We start from the raw sequence: 20,530 nt of genomic DNA on the forward strand, positions 1-20,530 counted from the left end.
GGCAGCACCTGTGCCATTTTGGCCCTGACATCTTTTGGGCAGGAGGTCAAGGGCCGGGCATCATCTGCATCACATCAGAGAGTCTGGCACTGTGCCCCCACCCCCGACATCAGTCTTTTCATGGCGAAGCTTTCAAAATAAGAATTCCTTGTTTGTAATGCATGAGCAAAGAATGTGGAGATCACGTGACTAATTTTAACAAGGCCATCTTGATATCATGCAAAGAAGCAAAATGAAGCGCGTCAATGGATGCAGGCCGCAGGCACGCTAAAGAGCAGTCATTATGCATCATTAGGTGAAGATTTAGTTGAAACGTGTTTAGCAGGAATTAAGCAAAGCTGTTGTTGACATGGATTGACTGCTGTAATGCTTTATTGTCAGAGCTCCAGGAGGCTGAGGGAGGGCCGGCCTAGTTGGTGCGGCGATGTGCTGAAAGCGAGGATTTACGGAATGGTGGAGGACTAGCTGGAGGGATGCACAAAGAGTGGACTAACATGGGAGAGTGTGGCCGGAGAGGTGGGAGACGCATAAGCAAATGAGGGCAAGAAAAGTGGTGAAAAATTGAAAATTAGGAGGGCTGTCCAACCTTTTCCTTCCGAGGGCCACATACAGAAAAATTAAAGCATCTTTGCATACCTGGAAAAACTATTAAAACCAAATGATTCAAATGTTGTTTTAGTATATGCTGGGAAGCCAGACCGGACACCCTTTCTTGAAATGATACTTAGCAACTGAGATATTTAATACTGAAAATGTTTCATATTTTAATGGTTGTGGTTCTGAATTTTTTTTTTTTTAATCCTATTTCCTGAGCTAGATAAAGTCCTTCAAACCCTACCTGAGGATGATTATCTAACAAGTGAGCTATCACAATGCTTTTACAGTAACTGAACATTAATCAACATTTAATATAGTTCACTATTTCCTCCGCTTTTAGGGTGTACCTTAATTGCCTCTCGCCCAAAGTCAGCTGCGATAGGCTCCAGCACACTGTGACCCTAATAAAGATAAGCAGTAAATTGGTTGGTTATTTGATTACGATGTTATAAGGTAAATGTTGGGCCCACACTGCAGGTGTTTAGAGTAACTGGCATACTCATTCAAATTAAATTGACGGTGGTACACTTCTGTCCCTCGGCCTGTTAGTATGTCCTAGTGTCTTTATGTAGCTAAAATTGAATGCGAGAGCTGCTTCAACTGACAAGTAAGAGAGGACAGTCTTATCCAGCTCTCCAGTGTTGACACTCTTACTAATCCCCTCCACCTGCTCAAACACCCCCTCCCCAAAAAATACATCCCTCCCTCTTTTCCACAAGCCCGTTCTGGGCATCCCTGGGGACAGGCCGCGCCTCTGCCTTGCTCGGTCTGCACACCGGTTATCATCAGCAGCCTGGCATCTCTTTGCCATCCCCATCCTGCATCACATATACACTAATCGCCCCCCAAAAACAAATAGTTTCAAATGTTTGGAAGAGACCCACTGTTTGCATCAGGGCCTAACAAAATAATTTTTACAAGCTATCCAGTTGTGATTAGGGCAGAGAGAATTGAATTTATGTGGCATTGATAATATTAATATTAGCCTAATTAATTATGTTGTTTGAACACGCTCGGCTGTGTGTGTACCTTCTACACGACGCCAACCAGCCGGAGCTGGAACCGAGCTCTCAGGCGTCTCTATCTCACCCCCGTCCATGACTACTGCACACAATTCATCAAGCCAGAGATATCTAATCCCCTCTGGCGCCGCGCTCTTCCCCAAGTCGAAGAAAGAACTTTACTCTAGTGGCATGAATTCCCATGAATACTTGATGACTTCTATAGAAATGGAAAAGGGTTTCATCTCACTTTGAAAGTGACATTCACACATCATAAAGCAGTGGGCCAACTTGACGTCGTGGCTCGTCTCCTTCAGGATAAGGACAAAGATAAAATGCATCTTTTTGTTTAATGAGTGTGTGGTTAAGGTAAACAGCAGTACATCGGGAGCAGCTTTGCGGAGAAGACATTTCCAGGCAGCAGGCGTCATCAACCTCCTCTGCTAGTGCAAAAAAGACAGCAACCGCCATTAAAGCCCTGTGTGAAGAGGTCCTCCCTGGTGTGTTTCTTTAATCAGAAAAGGTCAATATTTCAATCTCCCCTGACCCAGAAACAGGGCACTTTTTGCCAGCAACGTCTCTGAGCAAGTGTTGATCTGTGCAATTACAGTGACACATACTCAGTGACCCATCGCAGCAGTCATCTGAGCCAACAAAGGACCACCCAAATCTCTGAAGAGGTTCTCAGACCTGTTTCGAGTTTGGATCTCACTTCACTGCAGTGGCCTCTTGACATTTGCTTTGTGCTCAGAGGTCAATGGTCAGCGAGGTGGTCATGTGTCTCTCTTATCCAGACAGAGCTCTATCGCATGCTTCTCAGGCTGACTCAAGACGTTATTTCTCTCCCTTTACAGCAGCTTGAGGGTTTATTCTGGGTGCAAAAGAGCAGCCAGAGAATTTATATAGTTGGCACAATCAAAAATAATGTGTCTTTGCAGGTAAATCAATGTCCATTTATGGTGAAACTAAACATGTAAAGGGGTGATAGATTAGTATTTAAAAACAAATGATACACATTTTAAGCAAGAGGTAAAATGCACATTATCCCACATTCAAGGAACAGTAGCCATCATGTCTTTGATGCCATCCCCAGGAGAGTCCGTCAAGGCGGATTGATGCATCCTCTACAGCGGAGGTGTCTCTATCCAAAGTGCATCAACTCGTTGAAGCATGGCGGCAGACTGCGGTACAGGACGGAGGGCGTTTGTCAAGTGTTGGCCCAGTCATTAGCTAAAGTGGCGACCCAGCCGGGCTGAACGGTAGTCCACTCTGAGCTGGACGAAAGCGTGCAGGAGGTTGCGTTCCAGATTGGTGAGCTGCTCGCCTGAACACACCTGCTTCAGGTTGTCAGGGGCAACGACCAAGAGGTTACACAGGGCGTGCAGAGTGTCGAAGAGCTGCAGCACCAGAGGCACCTGCAGGATGGACACAGATAGGATTTCACTGAATTATAAAAAAGCAGAACAAGGGATTAGCCGATGTAATTACTGTGCATAATGAAATGTTTTGTTAAAAATCACTCGTAAAGATCGTACAACTTGGACACCAGGCACTAGCCCCTCAAGATGATGCTCCTCATCTCCAAGTTTTCCTTTACTTTTTTCTTGCTGTTATCAGTCCACAGAGTGACTTTAGGATTCTGCTGCAGTTGCTGGTTATTTAGGCTATATTCACACGGCAGCTAAATTACAATTTTTTTTTCCCCAAATGAGACACTGACCAGATTTTTTTTTCATGTACACAGTGCAATTTTGATCTTTTTCAAATCCAACCTGGGCCTCTTTAGCATGTGGATATAAATTGGATATGTACGCGATGTGCATTATCAACGCTCATCCGCATACATCTGACCTATACGTCAACAAAAAAAGCCCAATACGTGCTCGGCATGGGCGGGTGAGAGTGCTCGGAGATTAATGGCATCATCCATGAATTTGCAAAGTTGTTTTGAGTAACAGTCGTTGTCTTTACATTTGACTTGAATTCAACTCCACTTAAAACATGAAGCACAAAGTGGAAATTTGTGGTGATTGTAGTACCGGTAATTCAGCCATGCAGACAGTTCATTTATTATGCATGGCAATGACGTGACGTCATCGATAGTAGATGTCTTCATTAGGAGATCAAAGAGCGTTGCCTCATATCCCCAAAATATTTCAACCTCCTCCCACTTCGCTACTGTGGCAATATGACATCGATTTTTTGGTGCATGTCACTCAACATCGTGCTTTGTGCGCACACGTCACATAAACTTATTTTTAACAAAAAATCAAATTGGGCATCACACCCTGCAGTGTGAACATAGCCTTAGGTTGTTTAATGAGGCCTTAACCATGTGTTCGCCCCCTGGTGGTTGGCTGACAATTTGTTGAGAGCGGACGTGATTAGATATGCAGCATTTGCCTGCATTTTAAATATCGCCAACGGTAAAGTTAATTTAAACATGGCAGCCAAAATCGTGATCACGATTAAAATCAAATTAATTGTGCAGCCTTGCCTCTCGCCCAGCAGACAAGTGCTATAGAAAAATGGATGGATGTTCAACAAATGAATATCACATCATTGATTAGAGCGCCAGAGTTTGTTTTGGATTTTTGTTTTATAAAAATATCTTAAAACAAGACAGTAAAAGGAGAAAAATTATGAAAAAAAGAAGCCTATCACCTGGAGGTTATTATGAATTAAGTGGACACACATTCTAAGCAGAAAAGACTACAGGAAGAGCCAAATACTTTTATCCAGCATTAGTGTTACACTGATATGTGTCAAGAGATGATTGCTAGATGCAAGTTGAGAACTGAGCAGAAGATTGTTGAGTGAAGTTTAGAACTGTTAGTTGTTAAATGTGGCCAAGTTTGTATTTCCTGTTTTCGTTCCTAGTACCATTGGCTTGATAGCCAGCCAATTGGCTGTTAGCTGGGGTTTGTACTGACGAACATTTTGTGAACAAGGGTCTTACTCTTCAATCTGGATATTCTGTGACTCGTGTTGTGAATTTGAATCTCATCATTTTTTAACATCAAAGGGGCACTGGTTTATGTCATTTTATAGCCCTTTCTGTTTCAATTTTGACTCAGGAAGAAATCTGAGTTTATTTCGGAGGAGTCACTATAATCCTAACAGAGAAGTAGGAAAGATGTCACCTGATGCTTAAATTACATTTCAGGAGAATGCACAGGCTGAGTGTTTGAACAAAACGCCTTGTATTGCAGTGGACTCTGGCCCGGTCTCACCCTGAAGTCCTTGGCGCATCGTCGGTATTCAGCCACGTCGCAGATGGCCAGCATGCCTCCCATGGAGCTGTAGTTGTACTGCTGCAGGTGCTCGTGAATGAGGCGGTGGAAGCGAACACCCAACTCCGTCAACACCGTGTCCACATTCTTGCCATCCATAGACTTCCGCACGTGTTCCACCTGCCGGCTGACGTAGGCACAGACCTTGGCACAGGCCTGCCCGATAGAAGTGGGTGGAAAGTCGATTAAAAATAAAAATGCAAGAAATTTGGCAGTTCTTGTAGCTTGTGCCAGACATACTGTAGTGTACTGGATCATGACGTTGTTCTCGTCCTCTGGCTTGAAATCAGTCTTCTTCTGTTCTGTTGCCAAGATGTGCTTCATTTGTCCCACCATGCAGTTTAACGTTCTGCAGCATACATTTTGAACCGCATCCATCACAAACGAGCAGCTTTTAAAATCCACACGCAAATATAAAGGAGGGTTGACACTCACCTGTCTATTCCTGTGTCCAGTTTCACTTCCATTTGTTCGATCACTTCTTTCTTCTTATGCAAACATTCGGCTAACTTTGGAGATGAACTGCAAATATTGATATTAAAATGTAAGGCAAACATTTTAGAGGTTATCTTTCAACCTGAATGCGATTAGACATTAAAATAGTCAGGTGGCTACTGAGTAACCTATTATGGTATACACTCAAGAGACAGTTAAATCCGATATCAGAGCTGTATAAAAATGTCTTCACAATGGTATTCTCACTTTTGATTGACATTGTCAGAAGTCACAATGCGTTGTCATGTCTAGAAATCTGGTTGTAGTTCAAAGTTGCGTTGAACAAAACTTCATCATAAAAAAAAACATTTTGCTGCCTTCCAATAGCTAATGATGACCTTGTAAGAGTCAATTTTTAGATATAGCAATGTAGTGGCCAGTAAGTGTGCATACTACAAAATACTATAAACTGTTCAACTTTGAACAAACCTTATTAGAGGCATAAGCTGGTCATTGAACTGCTTGTCAAACAGGTGAAATATAGAGTTTGCCTGTTGGACAACATCCAGGAAGTACAAGTTGGCATTCTTGGCATCTGAGGAGGGAATCGCTTTATGGAAGCAAGAGAGTGAGAATATAAATCAGATGATACACTTGAGGGTCTGCCGAGTTCAGGTTGAATTCAATTTATTAATACTGTATTTTGAATTATCTTCAGTAAATGCACTTCAGTGGAGGCTAAAGCTAAACTATGCTAATATCCCAAACACTTTACTTGGTCCTGGCTCTCTAAACTTTATTCTACGAAATGACTGTACCCGAAAGGCCGATCTCCAAAGCATAGTCAATATGTTCCACACACAGATGCTCGACCAACAGCAGGAAGATTACAAAGGCATTCTTGGGCAGGTCGGCAGGATCTGAAAGCTGCACCACCATGAACAAAAAAGCAAGAGTACAAGTTTTGAGCTAAGCACAACAGGAATGTACTGTATATTCGTATACACGCTGCTCCGAAGTAAGACTTGTAGACTCACCCTGTGGCATCTCTCAAAGGCATGCCGTGTTTCCTGCAGCAAGTTGACCACCAATTCTGGAGACAGAAATGTCTCCCCATGCGTGTCAATACTAGGGCCCAGTGGTAGATTAGTGCGCTGTCTGATCCTCTCCTTCAGCTCTTGGATACTGTACAGGAACACACTTTCACATCAGTATGTGGTTGTATAATAAGCGAAGAAAAGATCAAATGTAAACCGACCTGCCGGTGCCAATTGGTCGTTTCTGGTGGTTCTTGGAGTCGTAGTAGCGCTGGAGAATCATGGCGCCGCGAGTGCGAAGGTAGTCCTTCTCCATGTCAATGTAGCTCTCCAGGTAGCAGGAGAAGATGCTCTTTATGAGCTTGGACAAGAAAGTGTGCTTGTCAGAGCCAAGGTTGAACTCGCTGAGCTTGGTGGCCAATAATGTGGTTCTGGAGTGTTTGGACACACAAAACATTAGGATGAAGCTTGCTGCATATACAGAAAGGAAATGAAAAACAGCAATGGCTTGCCTTGTGTAAAGGTCATAGAGGTTCTTGAGGTACTGTTCCACATCAGAGTGCCGCGTGTCATCCAGTTTTCCCCTGACATGAGCCTGCAGTCACAAACCAGTCAGAATCCTGCAATTGAAAGGCCACTTGAGAGCCGCTGCTTTAACAAGTTGACAAGAGAAGTACCTGTAATTTGTTTTCAAAGATGTTCTGGATCAGTTTGGCCATGACGGTCTCCGGGCTGCTGAAGACCTCACCCACCTGTTTGTTAACCCTTTGGCAGAGGACTGCTGTGTCTTCAAACACATCATTCCTCATGTACGCACCCTAAGACCAAGACAAGAACTTAATCCAGATATTTATCCAAGATAATAAATAAGCATCCTATTACGTATAAAAGAAACCTCACTTACTTCCTGACACTGTTTGATGTAGACATCTACACAGTGTGCATAGCCCTTCAGAAAACAAGACAAGGGTTGCAATTTTTAGTGACGGTAAAAGAAAACCTCACTGATGCCTAAATCTAAGCATAAATCTACAATGAATGTGTCTGCTTGAGGTTACCTTGAAATGTAGGAGAACTGCTGCCACCTCCCGCATTCGTCCAATCTCTCCCCTGCGCTGGGCAGCGGTGAACTCCTGGATTAGCTGGCGCTCCAGATCATGGTACTTACCTGAAAACAACACAATGATCCGTCAGAAAATAACCTTTCAGGGGATATTACTGTAAATGCTGAATCATGGAATAAACGTACTTGCAATTTTGGCTTTCACATCTGCAAATCTGTTTAGACCACAAAATTGAACAGAGAGGATGATTAGTGTGGTATGCCACTATCGGCTTTACAATCACCAGACAGTTCATTAGGTATACCTGCACAATGTCATAAGAGCCAATACAAAAGAAGCATTTAAGCATTCAGAGTTCATTCAAGCAGTTTTTGTTAAACTTTTTTTTTTTTTATTTAAGCATTGTAAATTGGAATACGTTTACAGAACCAAACCACTTACTTACTGGACATTTCATTAGGCATACCTCCATCTCAAATTTGCTCAAGATATGGTAAAGAAAAAAAAAAATCTGCTATCATACCAAAACTAATGCTCATTTTAATGGGTGAGATGATGGTAATTATTTAGGTACTAAAAGATTAGCAGTAAAAAAAACAGTCAAAATATTTTGAACCATTTAAGTAGCTAAATAGGGTAAGAAAACAATATTTAAAACCCCTGAAATGCAATTATACACCACTGCAGACCACAGCCACATAAAAAAAACGTATTGGTAATTATTAAAAGTATTAGTCTCTTACTGTTTCAATTAAAAGTGAGCATTGTTGTCTTTGTCAAAGACAAAATACTGGAGCAGATCTTGCTGGAGATCTGAGATATAGACACACCTAAGCCTTGAAGTACCTTGTGAGTCAGAGCTTTGTTTAAAAAAAAAAAAAACTATTACATTTTAAAACGCTTACCGGTACATATGTAAAAATCGGCTTACACTTTAATGAACAGTGTACATGCTTAATACAGCACCTTCCCCTTGTTTGCCAGTGCCCTTGTCTAAAGCTGCCTCCAGGATGCCTGACTCACCTGTCGAACGGCAGCTCCTGGGCAATGAGATGCAGCTTCTGAATGATATCAGCAGCCTCTTTAATCTGAAGAAGGGAGAGGAAGTCAGCGCGTGGGAGAAATGAGCAAGCGAGAGAGCGAGAGAGAGACCATCATGACCATGAGAGGTGGACATTTCTGAAATAAAGAGGGAAGGCCGCCGGCAGTGTCTCCACTAGGGGGATCAACATCTTAAAGCAGCCCTCCTCCGCCTCTCCGTGTTGAACAGCCAGCTGATAACAGACGAGCGGCGCTCACCTGGGCATCGGCACCAGCGGTCCTGATTTAGCAGCACATCCAACTCTTTATTGGCATGGCTTTTCTCAATGGCCTGTAATCCTGAAGGATTCCAAATCGCTTTCAATAATCTGTCCGGCCAGGGATATCTGCCTGGAAAAAAAAAAAACGGGGGGCCCCGTTCCCCCCTCCCGTCCTGACATACACGCTGACTGTAAAAAGCCCTGGACCCGCGAAAGGCCCGCCGTCTGCAACTCCTCTGTTCCCGCAGATGCCTGCCTCAGCTAACATCATTACTCTGCTCCCGTGAGGAGGATCCAGCCTTTCTGCTCAGCGAAGGTTTTCTAAGTATCTGTCCCCCAGCTAAGATTAGCTAAATCCCATGTAAGTAATGTAGCCGTCTCCCTGCAGTCAGGGTTTAGCAGCACTTGTCTCCACGCTGGCGGGCCATCCCTCCCTTTCAGGAGGATTAGCAAAGCCATTCCCCTCCAGCTATTCACTTGCAACTTTTCTCTTCCCCCCCTCATCTGGAGGTATGCTCGGGAAACGGAATCTGGACAGATATTTCTACATCCCTTTCTGGAAATTGAGCTCCTGATTCTGGGATTGACCCCCTCACCATTCGTTGATTCACAACCACCTTACATGCTGAAGCTAATGTAAAACTAGGGGTGGGTGATCTGGTAAAAATATCATATCACGATTTTTTTTATGATCACGATTTTATCATGATTATTTTTTTACATCATTTTTTTAAGAATAATTTGCACATTTGTAACCATTTTCCTTATGTTAAACATATAAAACATATTTAAAATTTGTATAAAACTCTAAATGAAAAAAAAAGATATTTTAAGTCAGCTAAGCTTTCTGAACAGGTTTTAACTTTAATAGTGACAATTTTTATCAAAATGTGCAGTGAAAGTAAACATAAAAAAGGTAACAATGTAAACAAAAACACAGCTCGTAACGCAGGTCTAGTACTTTGAAGAGTCTTTTAAAACCCTCGTTTTCCACTGTTTTAATGGGAATCATGTCTTCAACAAGGTAATAAGTCACTGCCGCAGTTACTTCTTTACACTGCTTGCTTGTTTTTTCATATGGAGTGCTCTTGTTAAATGACTGTGTTACCGTGGGTTGCGTTAGCTTGGAGCTAGCGGCTGCCTCTGGCTACCATGTGTCCGTTTGCTATGGCTGTCGGCGCTGACGTCCGAGCCGAGTCCCTGCAAACTTTGCAAATAACTGGTTTGCGCTTTCTCCTCCGAGGAAAAGCCAAACCAAATCGACACTGTGGATGTGGAGTTTCTTTTCGAGACCAACTTTGCTTCGTGGTGACTTTCCGCTATAGCGCCCCGCTATACAAACAAACAAGGAGACGAGGAGTGTCACGTACGGTGCACTGTGCGTGCTGTGCTTGGTTGGTCGGGTATACGCGTCAGAGGCTTTGCGCCGCCATAAAGCTAAACTGTTTAGAATGTGCCATGTAGACAATCAAACGATCTTTTGGCTGTATGAGAACGTGAACACGTTAAACCGCTTAACGATCTAATATCGTCATATCGCCCACCCCTATGAAAAACCATTGAATGTGACTTAATTAAACTTTGAGTGTGCACCGGCTACCTAGATGACTGTTGTGTCTACTTGAACTAAGTGCACATTCTCAACTTCTTTGTAGCATCAAGTTTGCTCATATCACATACAATACTCACTGCAAACATAATTAGGCTTGACATGAGCATGTTGACCTCCATGATAGTCAATCAGCAAACTCTCAAAACAGCAAATGACAGTTCCTTAATTCTAATTTGCTGTGGGATGCAACCTGGGGGATAAAGTTTAAACGTTATGATGGTGGGAGGTTTACTTATTAATTCTCTACAGTCTCACCTCCAGCTAAATAACAACAGCAATCCTTGTCAGTGGTCTCTCTCTCACGCATGCACAAAGGGAGGGAACATCGTACCCACCTTGTCAGGGTTATTGAAGACATCACTACGCAGATCCCCATCCAAGAACTCGTTGAAGTAGGTCATCAGACGCTGAGCTTCTACGGCGCGTTGTCGTGGAGTGTTCACACCTTCAAGCTGATCGCCCAGATGACACACTTTGGTTGCCACGTAACTGATGTGCTCATCGAGCTCCTGAAAATGCTGGAAGGCCACCTGAGAAGAGAGCAGGACGCAAATTATGTGACATGTTGATTCGAAGAACAAAGGCGTCCAAGTGGCCCAAACAACACACTTGGTTGCTCCTCTGAAGGTCCTGCACTTTGTGGGCAAATTCCTTGGCTTCACGATGACAATGATGCTCCAACTTCTCCACCCGCCGCTGTATCTTCTCGTCTAGTTGTTTTAGCTCTTCAATGTGGTTCTCAAACTCCTCCAACAACCTGCCAAGGAGGGAAATAGGATGTTAAGTTGGCAGAATTCATCTGAAATTATCTAGAGTTTCCCTGGAAAAGTAATCAAGCAACCAAACTTGTCCCACTGACCTCACAGTCATACAGTGGTTAATAGGCAGAGAATAGTGTCACATGCTTAATTCTTGGGTCCCCTGCCTTAAAAAGTTCGAGCAGCTTCGTCAGCTGCATCTTCGAACACTATCGGAGCTACAGAGCAAATGTTCTAAGTCAGCAGCGTATTTCACAGAGCAGGAAACATCCCGAAATGATGAGTGTATAATCTTCTGACTAATTCCCTAAGCAATGGCTGCAGCTTATAGACATCTCCCAGCCTTTCCCAGCAGACACTCATTCCCTGGTTGGTGACTCAAATGTTGTGGCCTCCGAAGATACGTTGTCTCTGACTCCCTACTAAGAGCTTCCGACGAGGTGGTGGCAACAGTTTTGTGCAGGAAGTAGATAAGGCAAGAAGGATAAACAACAACACATACAGCTAAAGTGTTGCGGCATTTTTGCTAATGAAAACTAACTTCCAACACAAGCGTGAACAATTATATAACAAACTTTAATTGACTGTAAAAGACAAAAAGAATCACTATAAAGAGAAACACCAGCTCAGTGCGTACATATTTCATTTTATTCAATACTAAATTACCTTTACAATTTGTCAGATTTAATAGTAGCTTATCTTTTTTTTCTGGACAATTTTTTGCCGGAATTAAAAAAAAAACGTATTCACTGGAATTTATTATTACAAAGTATTTCATTAAAGTCAATAGTGTGACTCAACTGACTTTGAAAAAGAAATTGCATGTGAATGTTAATTTTTTTTCTGAGGATAAAACAGTATCAGTTTTACCGATACATATCAATATAAAACTAATAAACTTTTCGCGGTGAAATATGAATTAAGCGACGTTTGCTTGCAGTCATGAGAGAATGTACATTTGTGTGAAAATATCACTGCAGTGACTAAGCAGCAAGAGAAACGGCATTCAAGGTTTGTCTGTAAGTATAAATCCGTGAGCGTACTAAATTATATTTTCAATGAAATGACGCTTTTCAGTACCGTTTTGGGTCGAATGCTTCAGCTCCTCCTTTGGAACCTCCCCCGGGAGTCCTCCAGGCCAATCTCTCAATGTACTCATCTGCATCAAAGGGCTCCTAATGTGCAAAAATCCAAATAATAACATCGATCATCTCACAGCAACTACAAAAAATAACCTTCGAGGTTAACGACCCAGCAAAACTACGTTTTAATGACTTTGTTGGGAAACATCTTGCGGGACATGCAAAGCGCATCAGCAACAATATGTCATGTTATAAATCGGGTACATAACATTACGCGCAGATGAAGAAGAAGCGCGAGCGTTCAGGATGGTTAGCCAGCTAGCTAGTGATGGCTAACAAAACTCCGGATAGCAGCAATTATTTTACCTCGAAAAGCTGAGCAGTCGTCGCCATCTTTAAGGATCAGCTGGCGATGTGAAGAAATGCAATTTGTTTAGAGGAGTGGAAGGTCGGCATCGACATGGATGTGCTAATTTCCTCCAATTTTGCTCTCTGTTGACAGCTAGCTGATTAGCGGGTCCTGCTTCCTGTATGAGCGAGAGAAGGGTGGAGACGGTGGCAGCGGAAAGCCACTGCGCATGCGTGTCTGTCAGGTGATTGGTGGTGGATATCACGTGAAGCGAAAACAGGAAGTATAGTGCCGTCCGTGGTCAGTGTTGTCGGAAATGTCTTAATTCGTTGAATTAGCTAAATGACAATTTTGTCTCTTTTAAATTGCATGCGCTTCTGTATGTTGTGTCACGGATCAGCTGGATAAATGAGTTTTCGCGCTTTGTGGATTATTACTCACGATAAGGGCGAAAATGCTTCAGTTCGCTTTTCAAGGTTCGTATGTTGCATTATTACCGGTAGCTATTTTTATTTATTATAGGTACGTACGGAGCATTTAAAAGATTAATCGATTTACATGAAACCAGGTTTATTAGACATATCCTTTTAAAACGGTCCCAGCGATGGAAGTATAACGTTCCTGTGACAAATATTAAGAAAGTTATGACTGTTTAAAAGTTGTGAAAATGCACCAATTTCAGGCCAACGTCTTTTTGCAGTCAGTGGGGGTCGATGTTTTAATTGTGACCTTTTGTTGTTGAATCCGAGGTTCGAACTTCCATAGCTTCCTTAATCGTTAACCAATTTTGAAAATGGGATTGATTTGAAATCTTGCAAACAACTCTCCTACGTCAACATTTGTGGTTTATCGTAGTAAGATGAAACATGCAGTCACCAGCATGACTGACGTCACTCAAAATGCGCAATCATAATAAATTACTATTTTTAAAACCAATTCACCGTGGATACATACAAATTCAATGCATTTCCTTCGAGATTACATCTTGTGTTTGTAACGCCAAGTATGTTTGCTCACAGGCGGTTTGCTACAGTGGAGCACCGTGCAAAGAGACTAGGAGGCTCCTTGTACGCCGCAGTTCCAGAGGACAGCTCTGTACTCAGACTCCTGCTCACTGAGCTCGGCCTCTCAGACCCACACAAGCCATTTGTCCTTCTCCGAGATGATTGCCGTCGCTGTCCGAAGACGCCTGCTTTTGAGCTACGGGTCGGTCCAGGCCAGGAAACGCTCTGGCCAGTTGTGGTCATCACTCATGGACCTCTCATCGTAGCTTGCCTGGGACTAGTGGATGTCCCCCTAGAGCCCCGTCCACCTCTAACCAACCTGCTGTCCGTCTCACAGGGCATCACATTTCTGCTTGGATTACAGAATTTTCTCCTGGGTTCAGGGGGTAAGCTTGATAATGAGGTGATGGCCTCTCGCCTGGCAATGCTTCCCTCTGTGCTTCTGCAGGTTTGCCCTTTTGGTACGCCTCTCGATGTGCCCTCGGTCAGGGCACATGTCACATCTTCTTTGCCCGCTCCTGGTGGTAACCAGAAGCAGCCAGCCTGGAAGACGGGCTTTCACCGGGGACGTGCTGTCGTGAATACAGCACTGACAGAAACTGTGCGCTGCATGCAATATGGTGACCCGACAAAGCAGGACACGTGGGACGTTTACGGCACAGTGATGTGCAAAGTAAGTGTGAAGCAAAAGCAAAGTATACATTTTGCATCAGTGGACTTAATTTGACTTTGTCCTACTTTCAACAGTGTGAAGTGGAGGGGGTTCTCCCAGACGTGACAGTGACACTCACTCTGCCACCCAATGGGTCGCCGCTGCAGGACATCCTGGTGCATCATTGTGTCACCTCCCTGGATTCCAGTATATTGACTGCATGTAGCGTCGACAACAATGACAGCTCATCCTTCTCCGGACCATACAAGTTTCCCTTCTCTCCTCCTCTGGAGCCCTTCCGACTGTGCGGCTACACATCACAGGTTAAAATACACATCTTATGCAAGCGTACTTTACATGCCACTCACTGCTAACTGATACTTAAAATCTCCTATAGGTGCCTGTCCCCCCCATCCTTGGGTCATATCAACTAAAGGAAGAGGAAAACCATCTGCTTGTGTCAGTGACTCTGAAACTTCATGAGAGTGTGAAGAATAGTTTTGAATACTGTGAAGCACACCTACCTTTTTTTAACAGGTAAACAAAAGGATACATGCGTACATGCGTTTTAGTCCAATGCAATTTCATTTTTCTCACCATACCATATCTTTAATGTATTGTTAAAGACAGGAGTGTATTAAAAAAACTTGTTACACTAGTTGACCTTCACAATTTGTTTTCCCATATATGTCAAATAGTCACCATTGTAGCACCTTTATTAAATATTCAGGAAAGGTTAAGGAGCATTTTCTATGGTTATTCAAGTTTAAAGAGGAAGTCAACCAAAACATATTTTTTTCCAGAATATGTTCAAGGCCCACTAGTCTAAACACCGCAGTCTGATTAATAATGCATTTGTGGAATATGAGAAATCCACCTGTTTGTAGCTAGTTCAGGGGGTGGCCATTTTGCCACTTCTGTCAAGTGAAGTTGCTTGGGGCTCAGATAATGACCAATCATGGCTCAGCTTCAGAAAACAGGTGAGCCGTGATTGGTCGTTATCTGAGTCCTTAGCAACTTCAATGTCATCTTCAGTCGACAGAAGTGACAAAATAGCCACCCTGTGAGGCTGAAAATGGTTGCATTTTGCTGCTTAACTTATATTCCACAAACGCAATATTAATCAGCATGCCGTATTTCAACTAGTGGGCCTTGCATAGAAAGTATTTTGGAAAAAAATATGTTTGGGTCGACTTCCCCTTTTTAAAAAGAAGTTCAATGACTGCATTGAGTATAAAACAGGGGTCTCCAAGTCCAGTCCTTGGAAGCCCTTATCAAGCCTGTTTTGTATGTTTCCCTGTTTTAGCACACTCGATTCAAGTGATCAGCTCATCAGCAAGCTTTGCACAAGCCTGTTCATGATCCCTCATTTGAATCAGGCATATTGGAGCTAGGGAAACATCTAAAACAGGCTGGATAGGGGCTTCCAAGGACCTGACTTTGAGACCTCTGGTATATAAAAATAATGTAAAACCCCCCAAAAAACAAAAAAAGCTAAGTTTTCATAGATGATGAAGTCTCAATCATGCACATCACAACTATGATTCATGCATCTCACTTCTTAACTTTGACAACAACACATACGTTGACAAAAGTCTAACAGCTTTGATTCTGTGTCCTCTTCATATAACTTCTCATAGAACAATACGCAAGTGCACGACCAACACATGCTGGGGACAAATTCAGAATATGACTTTATCTATAGTATGTCTGCATTAAAACTTTTTTTGTGCAGGCCTCAGATGGGTTCTGTGGATGTTAAAGTGAGCTCTGGACATGTTGATGTTTCCAAGGAGAAGAATTTGCTGGTTTGGGTTCTTGGTGAGTGTTGGGTATCTGGAGAGTTTTTGTAAAGATGCTAATGATTCATTTTCCACTCATGAATATTTAGGACAAAAGTTTCCTAAATCGCGTGACATCACAATGGAAGGCAAGATCGCCTTTTCAGGGCCGACAACTGGACCTACTGATCCCATTTGTACAGACCTCACAGCCTACGTCAAAGTAGGTTCATACATGCTTCTGCATAGAATTTTAATATATTCTTGTTTTGCACTATATATTTTCTAAAATGAAAATGCAAAATCAGAACTTAGTGGGGGAAAATCCAAAAGCATTGTGAAATTCAACAAATCTAGAAATATGGAATGCATTGTGAAGTTTGACAATTGTATTATTTTCATCCTAGTTGTACTTCAAAGTGCCTGACACAACACTCTCTGGATGCTATGTGGACCAACACTCAGTACAGGTGTATTCCTCCGCTAAGCCTAAAATAATAACTTGTAAGTTCATGCAGTTCTTTGGAAATTTGTATTGTTTGCTTCAAAACACACTTGTTGACAAAAAAAATCCCTCTTCTTTCTTGTAGCTCGGGAACTTCAATCTAAGGACTATTTCATCTGGAATTCAACGAGTGCTGCTCCCATATGTCAGCTGTTGCTTTAGGATGGACTCAAATCAAAGGAGCCACATTTTTTTTTACACTTGTCCAGATTCCTTTTTAGGCCACGTAGCTCAGTTTAGAGCACAATGTATGCCGACATCATTTGTGTGACACTCATTCAATCAATCATTTGTGGCGTTTGATGATTAAACAGGACGTACAAAGTTTTAGGTTTTTTGACTGCTGCCGGCCCCTTTTTACTCCCACCTCCATTACATTCCGCCCATTGCAGACACAAGGGCCACCCCTCACTCCAACAGGCCTACTTCAGTGACTCTCCATCAGCCGGATAATTAGCAGCTGGGGCCTTGTCATCAGCTGTTGTAGGCCTGGAGGAGAGGGGGCCGGCAGGGCAGTGAAAGGCTTAGCTGCCTCGGACACTGCCTTGGCGACAAAAGGCTACTCTTTAGAGCTGGCAGGGGTCCTTACAACTGCCCCCACCCCTTTTGACCCCATCCCCGCCCTGTCAACTAGTGAGTAGTTCAAACAAACAACCTCTCCAACCAGGCTGTGATTGAGCGCTGACCCTCTGGCCTTCCAAGACATGGAAGCAGTCGGTCACATTCAGCTGGCGGGTCCTGGCTAATTGGAGAAAGAGTCACGAGGATGGATGAGGTTGGGCTATTTCTTGATGTTATGAAGGTGCACTAACTCAATTAGAGTGCATGGTTTGTTGTGATTGTAGTAACACAGTGTCAGTGTGTAACAACAGTCGTATTTGGTCACCCGCTTTTTAAATAATACTCCATTCAGAAAAGTAATTTGAAGATAATCATTGATGTGGGGGTTTCTATCCTGGCACATAACAGTACCTACTTGCATTAAGTGTAATGCATAACCAGCCAATAAAGGGTTAAAGGCCCAGCCAGCTGGAAGGAGTTGTTGTTGTTTTTTTAATTATCAATATGTGGCCAGAGTGACTCTTCAAGTCTGCAGTCATGCTGGCGAATTTGCTTTGTTGGAGGATTGGCTTTTTTAAAATGTGTTCCTTGCTCCAGTGACTTTGGCCATACTTAGACTTTGCATTATGCATGCTCCATTTTTAATTCAGATACATATCCTACATGAACACTATGAAGTTGAATAAATACAATAAAGTGACTATTATAAATACATGTATACTTTATATAGGTGTTTGTTCAGAATGGCATGTAGAAGTCATAAATGTCCGAAAAGGTATTTTCATAGACGTGGGAGAATGCTGCCGTCTTCCGGCACAATAAGGCCACCTAGTGGTAGATTATGTCAACCCAAGCCTATTTGTTAATCCAGCCGTCCATTCCGAACCGCTCTGTTATTAGCAACTATCCATCCATCCAAAACGTTTCTCTGTACTTTCAAACCAGACTGCTCCTGTTCATAAACTGGTCTCAGCGTGCCTACTATGAAATGTGATCGCACCATCGTTTACACTGTTGGCAATCTGTGATCCTACGGTGTTTGTTTCGTGAAATTGATTTCTATTAGTTCCCGACTACTTTTGGATAATAGTCTGCTATCAGAAAATCCCGAAATGAATTTCTAAACCTGTTTAAATGAACTACCACGAACTCTGAATCTGTGTGATAATTTCTGCGATATTTCTAGTATTGTATATGATCAATAAAGATGAGTTGATTTAATGAATTTCTGTTATTTGAGAAACGCAAGAGCAGCCAAGTGCTCATTTTTTTCCAGTTGTACCTCATGTTAGCCTACAGAGGCCGCTGTAACCCCCAACAATTAACTTGACTTAACGCCATCGTAATAACGTTACAGTAGGGTACTGTAGTTTATTAACTGTTTTTGTCGCATTACAAACATTGTAAGATTGTAAGTGCCACTAGTCCAGCTCCGATTCGTTTCTTTCTTTTTTGTTGTGCCACGCCACGGCAAGGATCCCTGCCCCTCCTCCTCACCGCTGAGCCAGGCTTCTGCTTCAGCCAGCACAGGTGGGGAGGATTCTAATCAGCCCAGCTGCAGCCGCCTTCAATCAAGACGGCTGCCTTCAAAAGCCTGCTGAGGGCAAGCAACCGGTGCTTGAACGTTGACCATTGTGGTTGGTTTGAAGCTGTCTCGCGCTCGAATCTCAACTTTATGCTACTCAACTTCGTTATTCCTGCAGCCCTCATATTATTTGATCAACTATTAACTACTTCCTGTGCTCTCCACCTCTAGACTCCCTCCGTGTTACAAACCAGTGTCTCCGGCCTGGTCATCGCTCCTTTCTTCTCTGCTCTCCATCGGACCCACCCTTTGGACCTTATCCAGACTCGAAGCTCCTCCTCTGGACTCAAGACACTCATACACTCGACTATTATATGAATTGATGTTCTCATTAAAATTCTTGTTGTGAACTATTGGTCTGTTTTCACTGCTTCTGGGGTGCCTGGCACATTTGGTTGTTTTTAATCGCTTAGGGTCTAACATTTTCTTTTAAAAAAACAACACAACAAAAAAAAGTAAACGCCATAGGGCCGTTGACGTATAAATCCAAAATGTAGACGGGGAGAATATACAATTATCAATTCATTTAAATTTAGTATTATCTTTTAATGATTCGCCTGGACTAAGGAATAACTTTGAGGATCACGGTGGGCAATAGTGATAGGATGGTTGCGTAGTTTGGGGGCCCAAGGAAAACCCGGTCATGCGGCCTTCCTTATCCATGTATCTCAAAGATTTTGTTAAGGTTTATCATCTACTGTTGTGGATTTGAGAGCATTCACCCATTACCTGAGCTAGATATATAGTCCTCAAAATATATCGGATTATTCTCCAAAGTGAAAGCATCTCATCGCTTTTATTGACTTGTAAGAGCATTTATCAACATCTAATATAGTTTGCCATTCCAATCATTTTCATACTCTCACATCATAATGAGCATAATCGTGTCACCTTCCACTAACTGCATCTTACTCGGCTGACACTGACAGCAGTACTACGGCAACGAGCATACATTTGCAAAAACAAAAAAACTATTAATGCGTTGTTGTGTGAAAGAATTTTGAGAGGGAAGATAAATGTATTACATTTTGGGATGAGCAGAGCTGGGCATCGCCTATTTCCCGTCTGCATATTTAATCGACCCACGCACGGTCCCAGTCGGTCTGAGTCAGCCAAACGACATGAGAACGGACTTAACCTGTACCACGTCACACGCAGGTGCCGGACTCCCGGCACGCGGCCGAGTAAGGAAAAAATAAAAGTGTTGTGTACCTTGCAGTCCCACAGACGCAATGACATGTATCCCATATTGTTTTTATTTCACCGATCACCACGCTGTGCGTGGGTGGGTGTCTGTTGTTTTTGTTTTTATATTTTTTCTTTGTTTGGCGATGTGTCTGATGTACTATAGTGCATCTGGAAAGTAGTCACAGTGTCAGCACAACGTCACACAACACAATGTCAGCCCACTCACGGCCCTAATGAGGAGTGAAAAGGGATGTAAGGATAAAGAGCAGCTTTCATCAGTACCAGTAACAATAAAACAAAAGTGTGATCCTAGTTCACATCAATGTAGGTGCACCACCTATTTGAGTACTATAAGACCAAAGTCACATTCTTTGTGTGTTGTTCATGCCTGTAGGGCAGCCCGCTTTCCACTCCACTTCAGTGTCCTTCAGCCTACCCATGGCAGATATAGTGCCCACACTTCAGACACTATTTTGCTCCAGATTCCTTCTTCACTTCCTCAGGGCATTTTCCCTCTAATTCAAAAGGAATTATTCGTGTTGTAGATGCACGGCAGCACTCCTTTGTTACCTGATTCATTCCAATGTGTACCCCATTATAGAAAAGTGGAGAATGAACCCATTTGTGAACCAACATTGATAAAGGAAGAAGATGAATGCTCTCTTTGCTTGACTGGCATGTTGTTTGAAAAGAGCACTTGAGTATCATAGCAACAGAAAGAAAGA

At 42.8% G+C, this 20,530-nt stretch overlaps 2 protein-coding genes across 8 annotated transcripts; one reads left to right on the forward strand and one right to left on the reverse strand.

The window, feature by feature from the left end:
* Positions 1-1,929: 1,929 nt before the first annotated feature.
* exoc5 (exocyst complex component 5) lies at positions 1,930-12,756 on the reverse strand. The gene is made up of 18 exons (XM_086049607.1): positions 12,547-12,756; positions 12,179-12,273; positions 10,950-11,097; positions 10,676-10,870; positions 8,451-8,515; positions 7,613-7,641; positions 7,422-7,531; positions 7,268-7,312; positions 7,041-7,181; positions 6,876-6,958; positions 6,585-6,794; positions 6,364-6,511; positions 6,145-6,253; positions 5,816-5,936; positions 5,327-5,413; positions 5,132-5,240; positions 4,832-5,047; positions 1,930-3,013 (listed from the first exon to the last, which is right to left on the reverse strand). The coding sequence occupies exons 1-18, from the start codon at positions 12,571-12,573 to the stop codon at positions 2,825-2,827; spliced, it is 2,127 nt and encodes a 708-aa protein (XP_085905733.1). The 5' UTR covers positions 12,574-12,756; the 3' UTR covers positions 1,930-2,824.
* Positions 12,319-18,967, forward strand: ap5m1 (adaptor related protein complex 5 subunit mu 1). 7 transcript variants are annotated; one of them, XR_015089308.1, is made up of 10 exons: positions 12,319-12,773; positions 13,549-14,206; positions 14,281-14,508; positions 14,583-14,722; positions 15,921-16,006; positions 16,077-16,189; positions 16,374-16,470; positions 16,557-17,246; positions 18,508-18,669; positions 18,789-18,967. XR_015089308.1 is itself a non-coding variant. In XM_086049608.1 (8 exons), the coding sequence occupies exons 1-8, from the start codon at positions 12,938-12,940 to the stop codon at positions 16,631-16,633; spliced, it is 1,467 nt and encodes a 488-aa protein (XP_085905734.1). In that variant the 5' UTR covers positions 12,789-12,937; the 3' UTR covers positions 16,634-18,253. The 7 variants fall into 7 exon arrangements, 1 of the variants encoding a protein (XP_085905734.1); XR_015089303.1 differs by lacking the exon at positions 12,319-12,773 and adding an exon at positions 12,789-13,005; XR_015089306.1 differs by lacking the exon at positions 12,319-12,773 and adding an exon at positions 12,789-13,005 and having other exon boundaries at positions 18,508-18,646.
* The last annotated feature ends 1,563 nt before the right edge of the window (positions 18,968-20,530 follow it).

Source organism: Filicampus tigris, chromosome 13 (assembly GCF_054856515.1).
Source record: "Filicampus tigris isolate MCC_2025a chromosome 13, RoL_Ftig_1.0, whole genome shotgun sequence".
Classification (NCBI taxonomy): Eukaryota; Metazoa; Chordata; class Actinopteri; order Syngnathiformes; family Syngnathidae; genus Filicampus; species Filicampus tigris.